This window comes from Anser anser (assembly GCF_964211835.1).
Source record: "Anser anser genome assembly, chromosome: 7".
Taxonomy (NCBI): domain Eukaryota; kingdom Metazoa; phylum Chordata; class Aves; order Anseriformes; family Anatidae; genus Anser; species Anser anser.
Genome location: NC_139727.1, coordinates 21,824,345 through 21,846,988, shown reverse-complemented (window position 1 = coordinate 21,846,988; position 22,644 = coordinate 21,824,345). Strand labels below are relative to the sequence as shown.

General features: G+C 45.7%; 1 protein-coding gene and 1 long non-coding RNA gene across 3 annotated transcripts; one reads left to right on the top strand and one right to left on the bottom strand.

Annotated features, from left to right (window-relative positions):
• Positions 1-46: 46 nt before the first annotated feature.
• Positions 47-17,143, bottom strand: LOC310902690 (broad substrate specificity ATP-binding cassette transporter ABCG2-like). Of its 2 annotated transcripts, none has more exons than XM_083844609.1 (16): positions 16,899-17,143; positions 13,984-14,267; positions 13,330-13,389; positions 11,938-12,052; positions 10,144-10,296; positions 9,219-9,376; positions 7,966-8,117; positions 6,934-7,050; positions 5,851-6,116; positions 5,247-5,329; positions 4,815-4,904; positions 3,366-3,490; positions 2,857-3,011; positions 2,347-2,436; positions 1,538-1,650; positions 47-923 (listed from the first exon to the last, which is right to left on the bottom strand). In XM_083844609.1, the coding sequence occupies exons 2-16, from the start codon at positions 14,265-14,267 to the stop codon at positions 776-778; spliced, it is 2,109 nt and encodes a 702-aa protein (XP_083700735.1). In that variant the 5' UTR covers positions 16,899-17,143; the 3' UTR covers positions 47-775. The 2 variants fall into 2 exon arrangements, with proteins under 2 accessions (XP_083700735.1, XP_083700736.1); XM_083844610.1 differs by having other exon boundaries at positions 13,984-14,270; positions 16,899-17,140.
• On the top strand, positions 16,341-21,687 carry LOC310902694. The gene is made up of 3 exons (XR_014586901.1): positions 16,341-16,468; positions 20,950-20,996; positions 21,548-21,687. It is a non-coding gene; the product is annotated as an uncharacterized lncRNA (long non-coding RNA).
• The last annotated feature ends 957 nt before the right edge of the window (positions 21,688-22,644 follow it).

The window sequence follows — 22,644 nt, the reverse complement described above, 5'->3', positions numbered from 1 at the left end:
CTCTATATAGAGAGGGCACAGCTAAACAGGAAGCCTGCTAAAAAGGTTTACCATACATACAGGTTTTTATTCACTTCTTAAAAAATAGGGGAACAAAATCCCTTCTTAAGTAATATAGAATTCATTTTTACAGTACAACTGTTATCATATTTCTCACTCTTAGGTTCTGTGGCTTATACCACTGTTTAGATGCCATCTGCAAATGCTGCTTCTGCAAGTATCTTCCACAAAGGAGCTACCAGAAGTATAACTCTTGCCTGGCACTGAGAGCTCATTCACTGTATAGACTTCAACCTTGAATGCATGTCCAACTCATTGTGAATGGTTTCTGGATCTCCTCAGGTGTGATGGACACTAACAAGGGGCAATATATCAATGCATAAATGTCATTATTACTTTATGCCATGTGGTAGAGAAGCTCACACTTTCAGAGGAAAATATTTCCGTGTGTATATTTTCTGTACAAGTTAACCACGGAAGAATGACGCTCTATAATAAAGAGTTTGATAAGTACCTAAGAATTATGAGAAATATATTCCCTTACCAAAAAAAAAAAAAAAAAAAAAGATCACTTATGCAATCTTACAGTAATACATTTCTTCTTAAAAAACAAAATCATACAATCATATGGAGATCATGGTCCAGAAACAGTAGGACAGGATTTCCATCTTAAGTCCAGTAAAGTCAGTTGAAATCTTTGGCAACCTCCAGCAGGCTTTAACAAGCTTTGCCGTTTTAAGACCTGAGAAGTTGCTGAGCAAGGCAATGCAGGAATCTATGTGAACTTTCTCATAAACCGTAGTTTGGCATAGGCAATGATGAGGAAGATAACAGTCATGCAGAAGAGAGCCACTATGTTTTCCCACATTGCCCAGTCAGTAGGTGCAATTCCTTGGCTGCACAGGTATGCTTCACCAGAACACCTGCAGAAAAGCATGGGGCAGAAGTTATATATTATTAATTAATATTATATTTGGTGCAAGATACTATAAGTCTTCAGTTGGTTACTTTTATTTTCCTGTCATACAAAGATTTCTCTACCCACAACTCTGCAAGGCAGAGATGACAGAAATAGAGTGACTTATCATGAAAAAATAAAGCTTAAGGAACAAATCTGGAATTTTTGTTCTCATAATTTTTCAGATGATTCCATAGCATCGTAATTGTTTCTTACTGATAACTGGCAGTTTATGAGCAAGCCTCATAACCACATCAGACTATGATACATACAAAAATATTTAGTTTTATGCATCAATGATTGGAGGCCCACAGCTCCAAAAAGCTATAGAAACAGCTCCAAAAGAAGAAATAGAAATAAAAATAAAAATAAAAAGAAGAAATAAAAATAAATAAAAATAAAAATAAAAATAAAAATAAAAAGAAGAAATAGAAATAGCTCCAAAAGCTATAGAAACAGTTCACTTATTCTCACAAACACTTATTCTCTGGGTAGTAGTAAGTTTTGAAATAGTCTGACTTGTCCTTTAGCAAGCCATTACAATTCAGACCCAAACACAGTCATGAGGTAAAGACTTACATTTCTCCTGAAGTAACTGGAGGACAACTACCTGCATCTCCCACAGACACTGTAACATTTGGTGTCTTCTCACCACAGAAGTAGAGATCCCTAAGCTCATTCACTTGAAGAGCCTAGGGAAAGAGGTAGACAGCAGATTTTTACAAAGAGATAGTGACTTGGGCTGCTAAAGCTGAAACACCTCAAAGGTGCTTGATTATTAGGAGATATATATCACTAGTCTTGGAATCATACGTTAATTTTAGGTGTGAGTGGCCCAGAAAAGTTACCTCTCAGCACTTATTTTGAAGTTCTTAACCACTAACTTCCCAAGGAACTGCTCCAATGTCTACATGCAGGATGATCTGGTGTCTGAATCTGTAACTTCAGAGTTACCTTTCAGTGTATTAGCCATGGGTTTCTGTCTTGCCAGCTACAAGTCCCCATTTATCTACCTTTATCCGAGTCAGTCTCCTCCCCCAGAAAACCATATGGCTGCATACTGACACCCCAGCACCAGCACTATGAAGCAGGAGGGATCAACTAGTCGGGCTAGGAATTAGTACATCATTGAACAGTTTGCTCTGCGGCTATCCAAGCAGTACTAATTTTGTGGCTCAAATTAACTGTTCAGTCTCTCAGGTTTTCACGTTTTACACAGATTAACTTTTCTTCCTTTTTGAGGATGGCTGGTTTGTTCTTTCATCACGTTCATGTGAGGAAAGAAACCAAGTCAGACTTTTAAGAGAACTGCATTTATACACAAAACCTCCCCAGGATGCAGCACGGTAGCCACTACTCACAGGAGACCAATGCTACATTCTACTTACTGTGAGGCCATATCGAGGGATGCTGAAGTACTTGAGCCAGTTCAGCCAGCCCATTACAGAAGGGAGGTTTACTAGAAGGCCTGAAAAGATCTGAAAGAGAACAAAAGAGACTAATGAGTCACAAACCCAGTTTATAGCAAACCATGCCATTCCTGCAAACCCCACTGGGCAGCCAAAGTTAATGCAAGAAAATCAGCTAATCTAAAGCTTATTTCATTTTTTTTCCTTTTAAACAATCTAGTTGATCACTTAGATTTGTAATGCTGTCCTTTTTTTCCAAGGACAATTAAAAAAAAAACACCTTTTTGAGGCACACTTTTAGCACAGCTCTGCTGGCACCACACCTACAGAACTGTGTTTGAGCAATGGTTTGACACTTAGATTACAGTTTAGCAGAGGTAAATCTGACTACAGTGTCAGTAAAATTGCAGGCAGAGAGTAACAAGCTACTAGACCCATTCCTGTAGACAGCCTGTCTCCTAAATCCATCTGTGCATCTTATGTACTTACAAGCATCAGGACAAAACAAATGGTGATGAACAGATTCGCCACAGCCACCACTTCCATCCCAGCACTGATAGCCAGAGACATGGCTGTGGCAGTGTAGGACACCAGTATCAGGGCCAGCATGAAGAAGAAGAATCGGCCTGCAACAGCTTGGTATCCTGTCAAAAAGCAGAAAGAAAAAGTCCAGTTAATAGCCACATCACGAACCTCAGAGAGGTACCCTTGGGCTCCCACACAAGACAAGAAAAGGAGGAAGAAAGGCTGAGTCTGGAGTTGGCAGCAACTGTGAAAGCTCTAAAGCATTAGCAAAAGACATGGACGAGCAGGTACCCTTCTCTGATTGCTGGTGTCTCTGCCCCTGCTCCAGAGTCCTCAGAAGGTATGATGCCAAGCACTTAAATCAGCTGAGGGTTCAACCAGTTTCAATTTAGATAAACAAATTAAACTCTGGCTAAGTCAGAAATCAAATGTGTTGGAAGATGACAGGTTCAATGAAAGCATCAGTTCATTACCAATCATCCAGTAAGTGATGCATGAGAATATGATGGCTGGAGCAGTTCTCATGGGCAGTAGATCTCCTATCATCAAGGCCAGGAAGTAGGCAGACACACGGTAATATCCACTGGTGTACTGATGACTGCGAGGACAGGAAGGAGGCAAGTTGTACAGGTTTAGAGGTTATCTAGGAAGCAGGTTCAGTATGTGTGTCTGGTTTATCCTGATTCAGTTTGTTCTTTCTACCACTGACTCCTCTATATGCAAGTTGATTATTTTCTCTGTGCTGCCACTTCCCACTCCAAAGTAAGGGCTGATCTATCTCACAGGCCCTGCAGCAATGCTGGGAGTACTCTGGGAAGATGAATGAGAAGCCATGTGACTACCAAATAGCATACTGGAAAAAAGCTCCTAAAGCTCTGTTCAAAGAGAATGATCCTAAACACAAGAGCAGGGGAAAGTATGAGATTAACTGGAGGAACAGTTTATCCACAGCTATCTCATACAACTGTTTCTAAGGGAGAAGGAATGATAGCCAAGAATGAGAAAACACCTGTAGGACATTAACTCACCTCCAGTTCACAGGGCAATTAAATATCATTACGATTGCCTTGCTGCATAATGGAGCTCATGGAAAGACTCAAGTGGTGAGGTGCCAGAATCCCCACTAAGTTGGTAAGCAGGCCAGACTAGCAAGAAATGTCATAGATTCATTCCTGAGCAGCTGTTAGGGGTAATAGTAAGCAGTTCTGAGTAAGCTGCCAGTGGTTGTGCGCACATCTAAGCTAGTGCCTCACAAAAACATCACGCTCATTTTCCAGGCACAAATCTCTGATTTCCTTTTTACTGCGTATCTTTTGCCCTTTCGTCCCATGAGCTGGAGGCTATTCCAAACCACGTTTTCAACATGTATATATACACTTTTTTATGCACACTTATATACATACACACATTTATATATGTATTTAATATACATATGTATATAGACAGATACACTTGAATGTTAAAGAGATCTTGTAAGCCAGCCAGCAGCACTTTTCTTCTGAGCATCCTTTGAGAAGCTTTTCCAAGAACTCCCCCTTCATCTTTGCACAGTCTTACCACTTTGGGACCACTGCAAAACCCTGTTTCAACCAGGCCAGCAAGAGGGCAGGCAGGGTTCACAATCTTCAAGATTCACATGCAGGCTTCAACAACAGGCTGTTACCAGAAGCGGTAAAAGCACTTCTCGGTAAACTGTGATACAGCAAGCAAGTAAAAGTATTTTATTTCTCCCTTCCTTCCATCACTTCTTAGCATTTCAGCTCCTTGCTTTACTGACTGATTTAGCACTACTATTACATTCTGATGTTGGAAGAAGAAATCAGCTCTCAAGCCCTCATAGGTAGAAATATTTTTGGTTAGCTTTTAAGATATTCCCCCCCTCACTGCAGGGCAGGAAACAGTCCAAGAGCATCTCTACTTACACAAATAGTTTCTTGTCTCTGATGAACAGCTCAATTGCAGAGACACTGGAAAAGCATTGGTTTGTGGTGACAAAAAACAAGGATCCAACCCTAGAATGCAAAACAGCAGTCAAGAAGTGAAGAAACAGCCAAGATCAAGTCAGCACTTTTCTGTCTCTGTCTATAGAACAGAGATAATTGTGCTACTGTAGATCTTAGCTGCAAAGCCAGGTTTATTCCCTTGTCTTCCCCTGCACATTTCCTTCAGACACGTGTGCAAGCCCAATGAAACTGTGGTCCCTTTAGAACCTCTGGTAGTATCATTCTGCAGTGTGTTCAGGCTGGTGAACCCAACCCTCCTTTGTGGTCCAAGCAGAGCCCAGAGCCTTCCTTGTGGCCAAAACCTGTAGTCTATCGGCACAGAAATGAGCAAGCTTCATCTTTCTAACTTACCGATTCTGAATGCCACTTTGATCCAGTTTCACACCAAAAAAAATGGCCCCCACAACCAAGGCTAGAATTATGGTCACTGCAATCTGGAAGTGAAAAGAGGAAAGGGAGAATGGAGTCCTTCAGTTGGGCAAATAGGGACAAATCACTAGATGGTCATTAAGGTATATACAGGGTTTAACAGTCATGCCTACCTAAAACTATGCAGTGTGAGTCCATGTAAGCATAAAACACATACAATTAAAAAACTTCTGCCAAATTGTCATGATTTATCCTTTTCCCTTTTCTCCTTCCTTTGATCTTCTTTAGCTCATAAAGGCTAGCAGAAGCACACTCAAAGAATATTCCAGCTTGAAATGTCAAGCCACAAGATTAACATCACCCTGGAAGCTCCCCATGTGAACCATGGAGCATTTACTCCACTCCCCAGTATTCAGTGCTGTAATCCTGCTTTTTTTTTTTTTTTTCCAAAGGCAACAACCTGAGTGGTAGTGGCACACGACTTTTCTGTTCCCATAACTGAGTTTGAAAACAGAAGTGTGCTCTACAAACTGCAGATTGTGGGACTGAGATCAGGAGTCTGAGACTTCTAACAATTGTTACCAACCTGTGCAACAGAGGCCTGCGGGTTCCTGATGAGGTTTTTCAGGGAACGCTTGGAAACCCAGTACAGCTGGGTGAGGAATCCATTTGCATAGGTAATCTCATGCCCCTGCTTGCGTACTTTACGATTGCTTCCCCGTCCCAGCTCCACTTTCGCCAGTGCTTCCTTTGTGCTCTGGTACAGGCTGGAGTTGAGGTACTTCTGGTGTAGCACATCCACCACGCTGCTGACCGCATTCTGTTCCACCGCTCCATTTTCACTGTTCACCTCTAAGTGGCAAAGACAAGATATGGCTTGTGATTCCCCATGAACCCCTACCTTCAGACATGGCCCATCAGCATGGGTCCGCTCTGGAGGCTGGACAAAGATATGATCAGGAGTAGCCAGAGAATTTGAATAGTTCAAGCCTTAGCTCTGAGCTTAAGAGAAGAGCTTGAGTGAGAGGGTTTCCCTGCAGTTTTAATCAGCCTGGATCATCTGCCTTTGTGGCATAAACATGGCCACAGTCTTAGAATAAGCCATTAGTAAACTTTCACGGGATTTTGGGGAAATCAATGATTTGCAGTGATCCATTTCCGTAAAGACACCATTATGAATACTGTTCCCTTAAAATCCTTCAGTCATAGATAAGCTAAAGCATCCCCAGACAAATCTTTTCCAACATTTCACTCATAATATTGTTAGAGAATTTGTTTTCACATGTAGTTCTATCTAATCTTTCTTGATGCCACATAAATCCATTACTCCTAGGCCTATCTGTCTTCTTCTGTACGTCAGCCCCTTACATGACTGAAAGCTTGTCTTCTTTTCTCAGCTATTTCTTGAGACTAAGCAATTCTAGTTTTTCTGTCTTTCCTACATTTTGCAGACAACTAATATCTATCACTGTCCTCCTATATTACTGAAGGAAGAAAAAAAAATCCCTTTTAAGTCTTCTGAGATCTTTAAACAAGCCCAAAGCAAAGTATATCTATTAGTAGGAAAAATAAAAAGATAGTAAAGTGTCTTTAGACTGGAGAAAACCCAGAGAATAAAAGCTTGCCATAACTACATTTAACCCAGGTGGGTTTCTGCTTGACAATTTACCTTTTCCTGTGTCCACGGGTTCGTGAACTTCCTTGTTTGCTGCCACAGCAGTTGAATCACCATTTATGATATCGAGGAAAAAGTCAGCTGGGTTGTTAAAGGGTTCACATTCATATCCTTAAAAGTAAATAAATAAACTCCATATGACAACATGTTTGTACTACACAGAGCACAGCTTGAAAAGTCAGGTTTAATACTATATCACTATTCTACAACCCTGCTATGAGAGAAACCCACTGCTTCACTGCTTTTCATGAACATTAGTTTACAACAGTAGAACGGACAGGATTTGGGAGATGGTGAAACTGAGGTATCTATACAGAGTTTCAGAGCTGCTTATTCCTCACTGATTTCAGATAAGGAGAAATCTGCAGCTTGCTTCTTTCTACAGAGCTCAGCATGGACAACTCTTGCCTTCTTCCCAGTGAAGAAAGCTTGCAATCAAAGCTTCCAATCCAATGTCCATGACTGCATCTAGACTGGGAATTCACTCCATGTTCTCTGTCCATTATAGTCAGAAACCCCCATCCTCCTTATCTGTAGGGGGGGCAGCCAACCAACACTGCAATTATTAATCCAAGTTAAGACACACTATGATTTTGTCCATTCAGTCACCCACCTGCATTCAGACTAGAGCAGATTCTTGGATCAGCCTCCGCAGATTGTTGCCAATCTGGAGGCTGTGGTTCAAAACTGACCAGGTCTGCCATCTAGGCTTGGCAGAACTAGAAGCATGATCTTGTCTGTTGTGCATCATGCTTCTAAATGTCCAAGCAATTCCGTTTCTTTGACCTGGTACAAGTCAAAACAGAGGCAGGAGACACCCATGCTCTATTCTATCTGGAAATTTTTCTTTTTACTATTTCTTTTTTTTTCTAATTCTAACCTAACAGTGTTCAGATTGTCTGTGTACAGCCTCTAGTATTGTAGTGATAAAATAGCATGAGAGTTTTATCAAGATCAAGGGTAAAAACCTACTGACAGTTTAAACTTGGTAGCTGGTTACTGTTACTCTTGGCACAGAAAGCTTACCAATAGAACTAAAATAGTCCAGGGCCTGGTTTGCAGGACCATGGTACAGCACCTTCCCCAAGGCTAGTAACGTCAGGCTGTCAAACAGCTTGAATATGGAATAGCGGGGCTGATGGATGGAAAATATGATGGTTCGGCCTCTTCTGGAGAGCCTGAAATAGAAACAAAACTTCTCTCAAATACACCACACTTTGCAATTCAGAAGGGTCATAGTAGCTGAAGCAAAATGTAAGTATCCAAATCCAAGATAAATGCTTGTCAGCTTTCTAGAGTCCCAACCCAGTAAAGCTCTAGTTCCCTCTTCTCTCTCACTGTGTCAGATGCTGCCTGCAAGACCTTCAAGCACCCATCATTACAAGAGACTTGCTGCAACCCAGGTAGGCAGAATGTTATGTTGTCTGTGGCTAGCAAAGGTTAAGCACACAGGTTAACCACAGCTGTATATAAATCTTCCTTATAAGTTTTCTGTACCAGGCTTCAACATGACTAACAGGAAAGGTCCCATTGCACTCAGTGGCATAGCCAGGCTTTACACAGCAGGCTGCTGAAGTCTGGCCAGCCGAGATTTCTCCTAGCTCTTCTGCTGAGGACTTACTCTTTACAGAAGTCAAAACTAGTTTTTCTTCAGGTTTGTCAGATGCTTTTTCAAGTGCTTTGTCACTGATGCCCAACAAGTATCCCCCCTGATTAAGACCCTCTATCCACAAACAGCAGAGTAAGAGGTACCCATGGACAAAGTCAGACAACATGCCGCAAACACAGGAGGAGTGTTAGAACTCATTCTCATTACATGAGCCTCATTTGGACCTCTTTGCAGCAGAAGATAGTTCATCTCTAAAGCAGGTAATGGGGAGCACTGAGGGCAAAAATGCAGGTGAAGTTGGATCTGAGTTACAGGCCATTGTCATAACAGAGGAAAAGCTTTTGTAATAGGCTCAGCTGGAAGGCCAATAAATTGTGATTACAAGGCTTGACCTCACAGTCTACCCCTCTCTGTGGCAAAGGGAAGCTGTCCAAGCTACAGCTGCTTTTTGGGCTCCAGTCCAATGCTTGCTGTGGAAAGATTCCCATCAACTTCAAAAAGCTTTGGACAAGACCCAGATAAAGGGTTTACAACCACTTCTGAGTCTGCTAGTCTAGCTTTAAGAAGAAAAAACACAAACATTGTAGCTACTAAGTCATAGCAACATTCCTTTTTTAAATAATGAGCTAGCAAAGAAATTTCAGCAGAGCCCTGAAGAATCAACTCTTACTTCTTCAGGAGGATGAGAACAGCGTTGGCTGTGCTGGCATCAAGGCCAGTTGTTGGCTCGTCCAGAAAAAGAACTGGTGGCTCTGTGATGAGCTCCATCCCAATGTTGGTTCTCTTCCGCTCCCCTCCAGACACTCCCCGGATCAATTCAGTTCCTACCTACAAGCAGAAGAAGTCAGGCGTTTGCAACTATTTGCTCTAGAGTTCAGGGCTCACCAAACCCACGAAAAGCAGACCTTTTCATTTTCAGTGTCCCTTCAGTGAGCTCTTAGAGCCAGCAGCAGATGATGGGTCTGACTCAAATGGCACTGTGGAGGACTGTGTAGCAGTGAGCAGACAGTCTGATTTTTTTAGTAATGCCAGACACCTTTGGCATCAGGAAACAAAGATGACACTGACAAGAGCCATGACAAGGCCAGAGCAGCCAGAGGCAGCTTTAGTAATTGGGGATGCCTTTCATGGGTAGCTCACCTGCTACCCAAGTAAGTGGGGGTAAGTAATATAAAGGTAAAACGAGAGTAAAAATGCAGCTGGGAGGAGCAAGCTCTGCACAGAACTTCTCCATCACAGCCCAGCTTCCCACCCCCACAGCGTTCAGCAATTGTAAAAACAATTCCCTTGTCTTGTCCCACAAAGCCAGGAAGCCACCACGCAGCGTTCCAAGGTGCTATGACTAGGCAACTTTTTTCCCTCTGCTTATACAACATGCTGGATGCGGCCCAAAATCTTCCCTGTTTAGTAACAAATACACATACCTCTTTCCAAGCTACCTCCTGAGCTGGAGTGATTTCCTGCGTGTATTATGACCTTGTCAGGTTCCTGCTTAGCTTAGTGTAGCTGCGCTACATACTCCATACTGCCCAGAGTCAAGTAGTTTAGTTTCCAGAGGCAGTAGGATTTCTAAGATGGGTATTCTCACTGCTCACCTTAGAATCAGCCACCTTGCTTAATCCCAGCTCGCCGATTATCTGCGTGACTCGCTCTTCTTTCTCCTGAAAGCTGATGGAGCTGGGGAGTCGCAGGGCAGCAGAGAAGTGCAGGTTCTCCCTCACTGTCATGGTGCCCATGACAACATCATCCTGAAAGCAGCATAAATTGACAGCTGAAAAGCCTCACTCTCAGCTACCTGACTGGGCAGTCCCTGTGGTGGCAGTTACTGGATAAGCTGTTTGTGGATCACAGGGAAAAATGGACTGAGTGACAACTGCTTCAAAGCATACAGAATACAAAATTCAAGATCGCTCAGTAAAGTCAAAGGGAGAACACAGCTCTGCAGGCTCCCAGCTTGTGCCCAGCATCACCTCAGCCTGCTTTCAGGCTCAGGAGTGTAAGTGCAGATGGTACCACTTTGTTACGGAAGTGCACTTTCCTCACAATAGTGAGGTAGAGCAGGTAGCTGTTTCTGCTGCTAGTGCTCAACATTTTCAAGATATGAGTGCAGAGACCATTAGCAGTTTTATAGGGATAACACATGACTCAGCAGGTTTACACACCCATCTGCACAGAACAGATAACATGTTAAATATGTATGCATTGAGGCCTTCAGTTTGTTATGGCTCTTTGGGTCATTTTTATCAATATAGGGAGTAGTGCACAGGGGTGGGAGGGGAGAGCAACTATTTAATGTCTTGCCCAGTTGCCAATCATTTCAAGGTTTCATTTGTTTGCTTTTGACATTGGAGAAACAGATGTCTCAAACTGGGAACACCTACAAGAAACTTCCTGGCCATTTATGAGGATTTGGGGATCTTTAACCTGCAGCATCAAGATTTATCACAAGTCTTGTCACATGTATCCTCTCAAAAGCCCCCCAGCTGTCAGCTTTCAGAAAGGCTGCATATTTTCTATCTGCCTGCAGACAGAAGCCTGGATGGATTCCAGATTTAGAGGCTCATATAACTGCCAAGAATCCCCTTCTCCTCAGCTCCCCCAGGGCTTTGAGGGTCTATTATTGGTCCAGGCCTCCACCCACTTCCGCAGATTCAGCCAGCTTTTCCTGTCTGAGTGGAACGAAGCTCTGTCCCAGCCAGCCAGAATCAGAGGAAGAACAGCAAAGATCTACTTACTTCCTAGAATTATTGTTGGACAGCTTGAAGGTACTTTTGCTGACTAGAACTGCCTCTGAGTTTTACAACAGGAGATTTTGGGTGTTGAGAGGTTCCCACCAACCAACCCCTGTTTTAAATTTAATTTAATTTTTATTTTTAGAACCCTTGCTGGAATGTCAGGAGAGAGACAAAAGAAAAAAAAAAAAAAAACAAGCCACAGTAGCCCAGTGGCTTGGGCACCCACGCATCTTTGGGAAGCCAAACACCTCCATGCTTTACTTGGCTGGAGTAAACAGTTTGCTCCTCTGTCTTCAGTATCACAGGACAACACTGTAACAACTGAATTATCAAATTAGACTCTGTAGGGATCATTGAACATTACCTTACTTAATGCTTTCATGCTTTTGCTCATCTTTGCTTCATGCTTTGCTCATCTTATGCAACAGAGCCCTGCCTTTTTTCTTGAGAAGCTGTTCCTCTTCCCACAGCAGACCTACTCACTCACCGGGGAAGACCATGCTATCTCTCATTCATGTAGTGGTGAGCTCCATCCAATGTATTCCCCCCACACACACCTCTTCTCGTGGAGGACACTTTTCAAAGGCTTTACACCAAAACCTATGCTCTTCCCTCCCAAGGTCTCCCAGGCCTCCACTGAAGGCATTTACTCACCTGCACGACATATCCTGAGATGCACTTGAAATTTGGAGGCTGTGGGATGCCATCTATAAGCACTTCTCCAGACAGGCCTGCCGGGTCCTTTCTGGCAGCCAGCACATCTAGCAGACTTCAGACAGACACCAGACGTTAGGTTTTGCCAAGACAACTGCTTTTATGTTGACCGGGTAAGTGCCACCAGTCACGACTGCAGCTACAGCCTGCTCATGGCATGCTCCAAACCAAACGTGAGGCACTGAAAGGGCTTCCTCTGCTCTGGGGGCTTCAGCTTTTTGTACAGAAAGCCTGATGCAGATGGAGGATTCTCAAGTGCCAGCTATGCCACAGCAGTATTGCAATATACAGACCCTCAGAGCCATCAGCCCCCTACAGATATTAACTCAGTCTCCATGCTAACAGCTAGTCTCAGACACACACACACAAAAGCGCCCTGCCAAGCAGCTGCTGTCTGCTCTCCAGCCAGAGGAGCACAGAAGAAACTACTTTGATCTCAAGCAAATTAATCCGAATTGGTATAAACAAGACTACAGTCAAGATTAATTTTATAAAGTCATTTTGGTTTAACATACCTCTGGATTCTCCTTACTGCAAATCAGAGGTCAGACTGTCTACTAGCTATGTAAATATCAATGAGGTCTGGCTCTTGCAAACATCCTGATCAGCTGGCAGTCTCCTTAGAGGGGAAGATCAAGGGTCACCACAACGACACACTTGCATGAACCCTAGCCATATCTGCCTGTCCAAGACAGTCTCAAAGGAAGAATGACATAGCACTCTCTTAACATTTTTATATAGGAGAGAAAACAGCATCAGCAGTGGCTGGAGATAGTCCGCAAGTTACTTCTCAGTGCTTTCATCCAAAGTTTTCAAGCATGTGCATTCCCACCACCAGGCAACAGCCAGGCTGGGGTGATGAAACCCAGCAGGGATCCTACAGACTGACATTACCCTATTCTTGGCAGTCAGAAGTCTTTGACCCTGCATCTCCGAGGAAGCCTTGCTACAGCAACGTCACTGGGATGACTTCCCTACTGCCCCTGAGGGACCTTGCCCTCATCCCCACCCCAGGGCAGGTCTGGGACAGAGCCTACACCTGAGCTCCAGTCACCCCAGTTCAGCCTGGTATCTTCACTCAGGCCACCATTAACGGTGATGGCAGTAATGTGGACTGCCAAGTGGAAGATGAGGGGTGTGACACCACTGCAGGGCAAGAACTCCAGCAAAGCCAGCATCAGAGAGACAAGAGGTCTGGCTGCATCTCCAGACTTCTCCCAGGCACACGCAAGTCTGAGCCTGGGGCTCCCTCATATCTTCCCCAACCCCAACAGTCCCACATCCCCTTTGAGCAGCTGACTGGGCATTCAAAGAGCAAAAGAAAGTACTCACGAAGATTTACCGCTCCCTGTTGGCCCCAGGATAGCATTCAAGCCTGGCTTCATAATGCCACTGAAAGAAGGAAAGAGTTATTCCCAATGGAGGACTGTTCACATGCAGCTCACAGTAGAGGTCGGATGTGAACAAAATTATTGAAGTTTTCCTTTCAGGATTGTTGAAAGCAAAATTTCAAGATTATTAAGAACTTCTCCTTAAATCTGAAATCAGTAAGCATTTTCCTTTCTTGTCCCGGACTGCCAGTCAGAACAAAACCAGAGCTGGATATAAAGAGCAACCTACAAAAGGCAAATTATGCATCTTACCAGCTGAGCTGGGTCTGGAAAAGAAGAAACAATTGCCCTCTGTTACTTATTTCCTCCCAGCACATCTCAGACCATAGTTAAGGGAACCCTCAGATCTTCTGGCAGAAGAGTTTGCACAAGTTTGGTCCTAATTTGCCTAGATCAGTAACTGAAACTGCTCCAGTTATATCCCAATTTTTATGCCTAAGGCAAATTAGCAAGTGCTCACATGAATGGCAGACTGGCAGGAGGGTTGTCATTTCTCTGTACAGCAGTACAACTGGATCTGGAAGGTGACACTCAGGTCACTGATTCACAGCAGCAGATTAATTCCTACCCTCCGGTATTTTAGTTAGGAACTTACTAAACATTTTGAAGGATCTTCTTTTCCACAGTCTTCCGTCTACACAGGAATCCACTGGACTGCTTAACGGAGTACTGGATGTTATGGAAACTCACGACAGAGCCCCGAGGGGATCGGAGGGACTCCCGTGTTGGAAGAGAACGTTGGAAATTGCCCACTCCTTCCTCTTCTCCAACAGAAATGATGCTGTGATCAAATGTGTCTGCCATTGTGTCCTTGTTACACAGGTCAAACTCCACTGCATGAAGATTTTTAGGGCTGCTGTTGTTTTGGGCAGTTCCCATCTACTGAGACAAAGAACACAAAAACACTCAGGGAAGAAGACGTGAGCAAAGAGGCCTGCAGAAGGTGTCCTGAAAAAGCACGTTCATGCACACCACTCCAATTCTTACAAGTGCCAAGTTTCCAAAAGGATGGACATCCGCACTGGAAGACATCCAGTAGTCCCCAAAGGCATGGAAACACTTAGAACAATGCAGATAGCCTTTAGGAACAAGACATGGATGTTCTTGGAGAAGTGACACTAGTTCAAAGAACATCCGATGAGGTAAAAACCAAGCCTGTTTGTGATGGTCAATGCCTTGCTTGACACAGTGGGGGCTACAGATGCAAGCTGCTATGCTTAAGCTAAAGAGACTGAAGCTCCCCTCCATCAGGTAGAACACGCTTAATCCGCTTCATACCCTTACAAAGCCAGCAGAGAAAACCTTATTTGCTGGCACAAGTTTGTTTCAATGATATCAATTTGGTTAAAATGCAGTTACACGTCTCACTTAGCATGTTTCAGTCATGCCAGTATCAAGATGCTTCACAGATACAAGGAGGAAGAGAAGTTTGGATTAGTCTGCAGGTATTTCCTTCTTCCACAGGAAGAGATCTGGGACATCCCACAGTAAAGAAAAGAAGGGTACAAACGGGTATATTAAGGAAAATTAAATATGGTATCTGTTTGAAGTCACAGGGAAAGTTATAAACCATCCCAATTCAAGCAGATAAGCTGCTTCTGTAGCACAGGATGGGAGCACCTGGAAGGAAGGGCATGAGACCAGCAGAGGGAAAGAGCTGTTCTCCCTGCCCATGCAGCAGCACCTACACAGCAGGTAGGTATCAATACTGCCATAACCATTAATACTGCTTCACTCAGTAGTCATAGCAACAGAGCTATTTTGTCAAGGGATGCTTCACTTTCAGTTGCTGTAAATGACTGAGACCAAGTTTGAACCCCTTCACTCATTTAAAAAAAGAGAAAAAATAAAAATTTAAACTTCTTCCCTTGACATTGCATGAGAAGAACACAAAACCTTGTGGTCCCCACGTTCTGCAGCCTGGGCGAGGGCTGGGCTTAGCCCGCACCCTGCCTTTTATCCAGGTGACCTCGCAGCCAAAAACCTTCTTGTCTCCTTTCCAGGCAATCACAGCAAGGAAGATGGGAAACACTACGTGCCCTTTCCAGAAACTGAAGGGAACAGGTTAGACTAACACAAACTAGTCTAATCATTTACTTCCCTTTGAGCTGCTGGCACAAAGGTGTTTGTTGGAAAGCTTAAAAAGTTACTGTGATTGTGTGGAGAGCCAAGGCTCTCACCAGGATAATGAAGAACAAGGAGAAAGAACTGTGCACAAAGACATTCACTGCTGATTAGTTGAGTTTTGTGGGAAGGCAGATGTATTCCCCAAGTGACCTTTTTCCTGCCATCTGCACCCACAAACCACCCTTTTCCCACCGTTTACACTTCTTTCTCTCGAGGACTGAGATGGCGATAACCAGTAGGACCGATCACTGCAGAAGAAAGGGATATCTCAGGAAGAGAGATGGTCTCACTCTTAAGAAACAGGAGCTCCAAGAGCCAGGTTAAAAAACAAAGACAAACCAAAAAAAAAAATACAAAAACAAACAGAAAACAGAAACTACCCTTTCCTATCACTTAAAGTCGCTTGGACACGGTCCTGGGCAACCAGCTTTTGGTGGCCCTGCCTGAGCAGGAGGGTTGGACTAGATGACCTCTAGAGGTCCCTTCCAATGCCAACCATTCTGTGAAAACTCAAGAAACCGCAGTAGTTTTTATTTCTTTATAAGTAGAGGAAGAGTGGCAGGGGGGAGAAAATGAAGGGTTGTTTAACTTGGATGCATCCTGTGGCTGGTGACTCCTAGGAAAGCCTTGCCTGTGGGAAGCAATAAAGGATCTGCAGCTTACATCAGCAAGAGAAGGCTTATATATAAAGGTTGCACAACACATTCGGGAGAAAAGAAAAAAAAGGACGACCACGACACCAAGGGCAAAGACCCGGTTAGACTTTTGAACGTTCGACTGTTTGTAAACCTCACATGTGCTTCGGATAGCCAGGTTTCTCCCTTTACAACCCCACGAGCCCTTTTATACGTGTTTTTGCAAAGTTACCGATAAGCACCGCTCCACCTTGCCAGCGCCCTGCGGGCACGAGCGAGGATGACAGAAGGATGCAGCCGGCCCGGCAGAGGCTACAGGTGGGCGCGGGCAGCAGCACCCCGCGGGCAGCCACCCCCCGACCCCGGTACCGGCACCGGTACCAGCACCGCACCCCAAAGCGCTCGGGGACAGCGCCGCCCGCAGGGAGCCCCCCTCCCAGTCCTGGTCCCGCTCCCGGTCCCGGTCCCGGTCCGAGCCCCGCTCCCGGTCTCACTCCCGGTCCCTGCCCCACTCCCGGTCCCACTCCCGGTCCCGGTTCCTGCCCCGCTCCCGGTCCCGGTCCCGGTCCGAGCCCCGCTCCCGGTCTCACTCCCGGTCCCTGCCCCACTCCCGGTCCCGGTTCCTGCCCCGCTCCCGGTCCCAGTCCCGGTCCGAGCCCCGCTCCCGGTCTCACTCCCGTTCCCTGACCCACTCCCGGTCCCACACCCGGTCCCGGTTCCTGCCCCGCTCCCGGTCCCTGCCCGTTACCTCCGGGCCGCCGCGGCGCTCCGGGCGGCGGACACGCGGCGCTGGCTGCGGCGCTGCCTCGGCGGCGTTTTATAACCGGGTGCGGGCGGCGGGTTATATAAAGCGGCGGCGGGGAGTGCCCGGAGCTGTCACGCAACCCCCGCCGGGACCCGGGCAAAGGCAGCGGAGAAGCCCCGCGTCCCGTCCCGTCCCGTCCCGTCCCGTCCCGTCCCGGGGCGGTGCCGCCGGCCCGGGCCGCCCCCCGCTCCGGGGGCCGCGCAGGGGGAGCCGGCGGTGCGGGGCGGAGCGGTGGAGCCCCCCGGCGCCGGGATGGATGCCGAGGGTTGGAAGCTGCCAAAACGCCGTGTTGCGGCCGGTACGTGGCCCACGGCCCACGCACATCCATCCCTAGCTCAGGGGGAACGGCTGGAGGCAGCCCCCCATCTCCGTCCTTCCCTCCCTCATCCCTCCGGAAGGCTCATCACACCCAGGGGGGATTTCCCTGGAAATCCTCAGCTGGGGCCAGGGATGGTCCTGGCAGTGACACCCTTCGAGGGTGCCACACCGTGACAATTCCACCTGGTCGCACGCCTGCAGAGGCCCTGTGACTCCCCGGCGGGTCACAGCAGCCCTCCCGGGTCACCCATCATCCATCACGCTGCCATGTGTCCCCAGCTCCAAGAACGTGTGAAAGCAGGAAGATCCGTTTCCGCTGGTTTGCTGTCACAGTTTCTCCTCAGCCTCTTGTTCCCAAGCACTATTGTCTTACTATAAATAAGCTTGTTCTACTTAGGCTCCTTGGAGTTACGAGTGCAGGAAAGGCCTGCTTTTTTGGTTTATAAAGATAATTTATATCAGCACTGTCAAGTCACGCTATCAATTGCCTCCGGTTTGACCACCCTTTGCACAGCAGCTCTGTACAGAATTGCATTTCCCTAACAACAGCTCTTGCTATATCAGTTCGAGGGTCAGATAAGCAGGAGCATGCCTCTAGCTACCCAATAAATACCAGTAATAAAAACTCCAAAGGTTCACCTATCTCCTCCCTGACGCCTGCCTGCCTCCAGCCATGCTGATGCGGTAAGCAGAACAGATACTCACATCCCGTGCAGCTGCACTGCTCTACAGGGCTGACAGGAGTCAAGAGCAGGGGGGACTGGGGGGGTTCTGAAAGAGCTTCAGAGATCTGTCAAGAGGGTAAGTTTTGCCATAGATACACTCAAGATTCAGGCTTGCTGAATAAGGATGTTATTTGCAGTCACTCTGTGGGGCAGAAGCGGCTCAAGTTCATGTTTAGTTTGCACTTTAACTTCCCCCTTCGAGGGAAATCTGCCTGCACTGAAGACTTTTGTCCTAGTGCTTCACCAAGCATGCACATCTGTGTCCAAGGGTATTTCAATCAAATGCTCCCTCGCCCTCCTTGTGCTGAGGTGACAGACCTCTCATCGCATGCCTGGGACAGTGAGAAAAGAAACTGGTGTGCTTGGGAGCAGAAGTGTTCTTCTGAGCCACAAATTTGCTGCTCCACACGGTGCCTGCACAGTGGTGCAGGAGAAGCGCTCTCTAAAGCAGCACAACTAGAGGTTCGGGTTCCTCTTGACAGATGGTTTCAGTTGCTTGGCTGCTCCTCAGGCAGAGGTGCTGCTTCCCTTCACTTAGTGGAAAAAAAAAAAAAAACACAAACACTTCTCTGCCCCCTGTACCTAAGCACATCCCAATGGCGTAGAAATGGAGAACTGAGATATGGGGAGGACCCAGATCTGCCAACTAAAGCATCTGGCTGGAGACTCTGGCTTTCCTCTAGCCCATTCCTGAAGCAACAGTCTTCCGGGCTTCTTCAAGGGCCTTTTGATCCTCAGACTTTTTCATCTCCCTCTCCAGCTAGGCAGCCTGGGGGAGGACAAACGCTCTCCCTTGCTGGGTGCACACAAAGGCTGTGCCTCAGCTGCCCTCTTACATCTGACCATACCACAGGAATTGGGTCTGGCTGCAATTAAGCTAGCAACAGGAAAGAAACAAGAGGGAGGGGACAGTTTTTCTGCTGTGTCGTTTTACTGATCCAGTTGATCTGAATCATAATGCTGCTGAGGCAGATTTCTGTCCACACAGGAGCAGAAACCAGTGGCCAGAGCTGCGGCTTGAGACAAATACTCATAGCAAGCCAGGAGATCCTCACGTCAAACACTGTGTTTTTCTCTCACCAAACCACTTGTAGGTTGGTGCTTTCTGATGCTCATGCACAGAGAGGGGGATTTGCCTTGCAAATTGTCAGTCTTTGCTTCTGATTAAAGGATGTGGTCTTCAAAGAAAGACGACAAAGGCATTATTAACCCAGCATAAATTTCTAGCAAGCACCAAGCTATAAAGCCTTGTTGCTTTTACTGAGAGATGTTAAACGAATTCAGCTACAAGCTTGGCCTCGATACACTATGGTAGCAAGGCAAGACCAGCCTGGGCCATGTGCCAAATCCCATGCAGGTTTTAGCACACCTTTGGGGTCTTCATTCTTGCTTCTTAGATGATGTTGCCATGAGCTTCTGACCTGTCTGTTACTACAAGGTTGCAGAGCAGGAGAGACTCTGATCCTGGGCATGGGGAAGGGAACCTGGCAGAAAGTCAGGCTTAGAGGAGGCCTGCTGAAAAGAATTATTCTCATTTGAGACTAATTTGAACATTGCTCCTTTCTTACGGGATCTGGTCACACTAGACATGTCCTGCACGTGCCCCAGCACACAGAGCAGAGAAGTTACTGAGCACTATGAGTTCATCTCTCTGCTGAAGGTCCTGGCCCCTTCGTTCCTCCTTCCTGCAGCTTGCAGCACAGGTTTGCAAAAACATCTAATTGAGGGGGGTGGTGGAGGTTCCCTCTAGTCCAGCTTTACACTTGGGCCTGGGACGTGCCACCCCTTAATTAACTCAGACATGGCTTTGTCTAGCAGAATTGCCAGACAGAAATTTTTCAGGTCTGTTTCTCCATTGCTTTCCTTGGGCTGCTGCCTTCATTGCCCCGAGGATCCAGGTTGTTTTAATCCCACCTAATGCTGAATTTCATAAAGCTCGTAAAACATTTCAGGGACTCAAGCCAGCAAGAGAGTGGATGAGAAACATGTGCGGGAGGAATTGCATGCTGATGAATACTATTTCCTTCTCTACTGAATGCAGCAAGAAGCAGATCCCAAATGCTCACTGTGCAAAAGCAGCTCTGAGAACAGTGGAGAAGACAGCAGTATCAGACGTGGTGCATGAGTGAGGAGCTCTTTTTTTCCAAAAGTTCCAGTAAACCATTCTAAAAGACACACCCTGTGTGTACAGATGTGTACATATGTGCTGAGTTGGCTGCATCTTCAAATTTACCACCGTAGGCACAGAAAGACATCTCATCTTGCCTTTTCAGAAATCAGACGTTGTTAAGTTTTGTTAATCATTTAGTCCATTATCTGAATGCCTAGTAGCGCTAAAGCCCTAATAGGTTAAAGATAAGAAAGGATTCAAGCAAATCTGAGAGTAAAGAAGATCAATCTTTAACTAGTGTGCTACATTCAGATATCACTGGCTTGACTGACAGAAATCAAGAATGGCTAAACAATAGGATCAATAGAACTACACATAGGCATTATCTGGATAAAGCAGATAGACAAGGATTAAATATCTGAAGTCTAAAGTATCTAGAGGATGTAAACCACCATTCCACTTCTTCGGTGGGTAAAACACTAACATCATAAATATTTACAGATATTTACAGCACCAACTTGCTGCTGTTAGTGAGGTTACAGAGAACCTAAGGTTAGCATAAGATGTACAATGCAAATATAGAGAGATGCTCCTTTCCCCCCCATCTAGAAAAACGAAGAGAGGGAGATAAAACAGGTAGAAGGAGCAGAAAATGTAAAGTTTAATTAGAAAGCTTGAAATAGCAACCTAGACCAGGAATACTTTTTAGTCATGTAGAATAGCAGCTATGAGGTGGGTAAATTTTGAGAGCCTGCTAAGAAAGGAAGCCCCCATGTCCTCTCTAAAAAAGTAGATATGAAGAGACACCATCCATGACTGCCCCATGCTCTTACATCTTTAGGATGAAGCCTAGGACTGCGGACTGCCAGGAGGTGAAGCGGACCTGAGGTAAGCAGAGGCAGGCACACAAATTCTCCCACATTCACCAGGAGCTCCTGGGGCAGGACTCCCTCAAGTGCAGTTCATGTTGCCATTTGCAAGTCAGGCATGGCCACTCTGCAGTTCTGCTTCCCGTTTGAGTGCTTCAGCGCCCGCAGCAGTTTACAGTGTGTTTTATCTGTCCAAAGTCAGCTCTCCAGAGGTCTGCTCTGTCCCTAGGCATGAATGTTGACATACACAACGTTACGTAGGCATTTCACCTCCCTCCTCAGGAGCAAAGTCCAGGCTACCCTACCAGCCGTTCCTAAAAGCAGTTTAAATGTTATACATTCCCATGGCCTGATTCATTAGCATTTGCTGCTGCAGCCCTGGGCAGATTTGAACTTTTTTTCAATAGGTGCTACACACCCAGAGGCGCAGAGCGTCTCTCCCTGAAGGGACACTGCACAACAGCAGAACGTGAGACTGCATGACAGTAAACAGCCTGTATGCAGGAGGAGAGAGAAACAGAAACAGCTCTGATTTGTCTACAACTTCTCCCTTCTTTTGCACTTTCCTAGATGCCTGACAGTGCTGTATGACCCTGACAGAGTACTGCACCACGTCCTTCCAACACAGGACAGAGCCTTGCATTAGATGGCAGAAAAAGACAGAGTGCAAAGACTCAGAAATCACAGTTGTCCCCTCCTCCGGTGCAGACTGCAGGAAAATAGCATTCAACAACATGAAAACCAAGGCAGAAAGACAGGGAATCACCAAGTAGCATGCATTATCAAAGAGAATCCAAAGCAGTGGGCCAGGTTAGATGTTTGACTTCAAGAGGAAGGTAGTGACATGGATGATGGGGAGAACAAAAAGAAAGAAGCACTTGGTTGCACAGCTCACCCCGATATGCCACAGGAAAGAGCTCCACACTCCTGCATTACTTATCCCAGACCTCTTTGTGCTTACCTTCTGGCTGATCCAACTGGTTACACCCTACTATGTCCCAGGTGCATCTCAATACTTAACAATTTCATTCAATAAAGACACTGTCTGGTATTTGTCTTAGCCACTGAATCTCTTTTTTTTTTTTTTTTGACATTGTCATTCTGCTCCTCTCCAGACCTAATTTTCTTTCCTAGCTTGGAAACCTTTATGCGTCCCCTTTGGGGATGACTAATGCATGCAAAATGAGCAGAGGGAGCCCAGAACTACCCATGGACCACTGAATGGCAACTGGATGTCCTAGGGCAGGAGACGGTAATTCAAGAGAGGCAGAGAGAATAAAGAATCATATCAGGAAGTCTAAGATAGGTATGAATGGAGAGTAAATGAGAGTCTGAGTGTGGAACACCAGGAGGGGTCACAGGTGTTGATAGCACTGAGCTTAGCAACTCATCAGGACATCAACACATCTAGGTGTAGCTTCTCTGGGCACTCAGACTGGGAGAGAAACAAGACAATATCTTAATGACTCACATTAATGACTCATGGCAAGATAAGAAACCGAAGGCTATCATCTCTTAAGGGTATGGTTATGAAAATGCACCTGCAAGACCAACCATTTTCACTCATCTAAGAGGAAACCAGGAGACATGAGAACTTGACGACTGTCATTCCTTGCTCTCTGTGTTCAACAAGGACACCCCTGACCACATCACCTGAACACAGGTCT

Bases quoted from the DNA above. Each gene is read 5' to 3' on its own strand.
- LOC310902690 (XM_083844609.1), bottom strand. From the start codon at position 14,267: ATGGGAACTGCCCAAAACAACAGCAGCCCTAAAAATCTTCATGCAGTG. The intron at 6,117-6,933 runs GTAAATTGTCAA...TTTGCCACTTAG, and splicing joins ACCCGTGGACACAGGAAAAG to AGGTGAACAGTGAAAATGGA. The intron at 1,651-2,346 runs GTAAGTAGAATG...CTCTTTCCCTAG, and splicing joins TCCCTCGATATGGCCTCACA to GCTCTTCAAGTGAATGAGCT.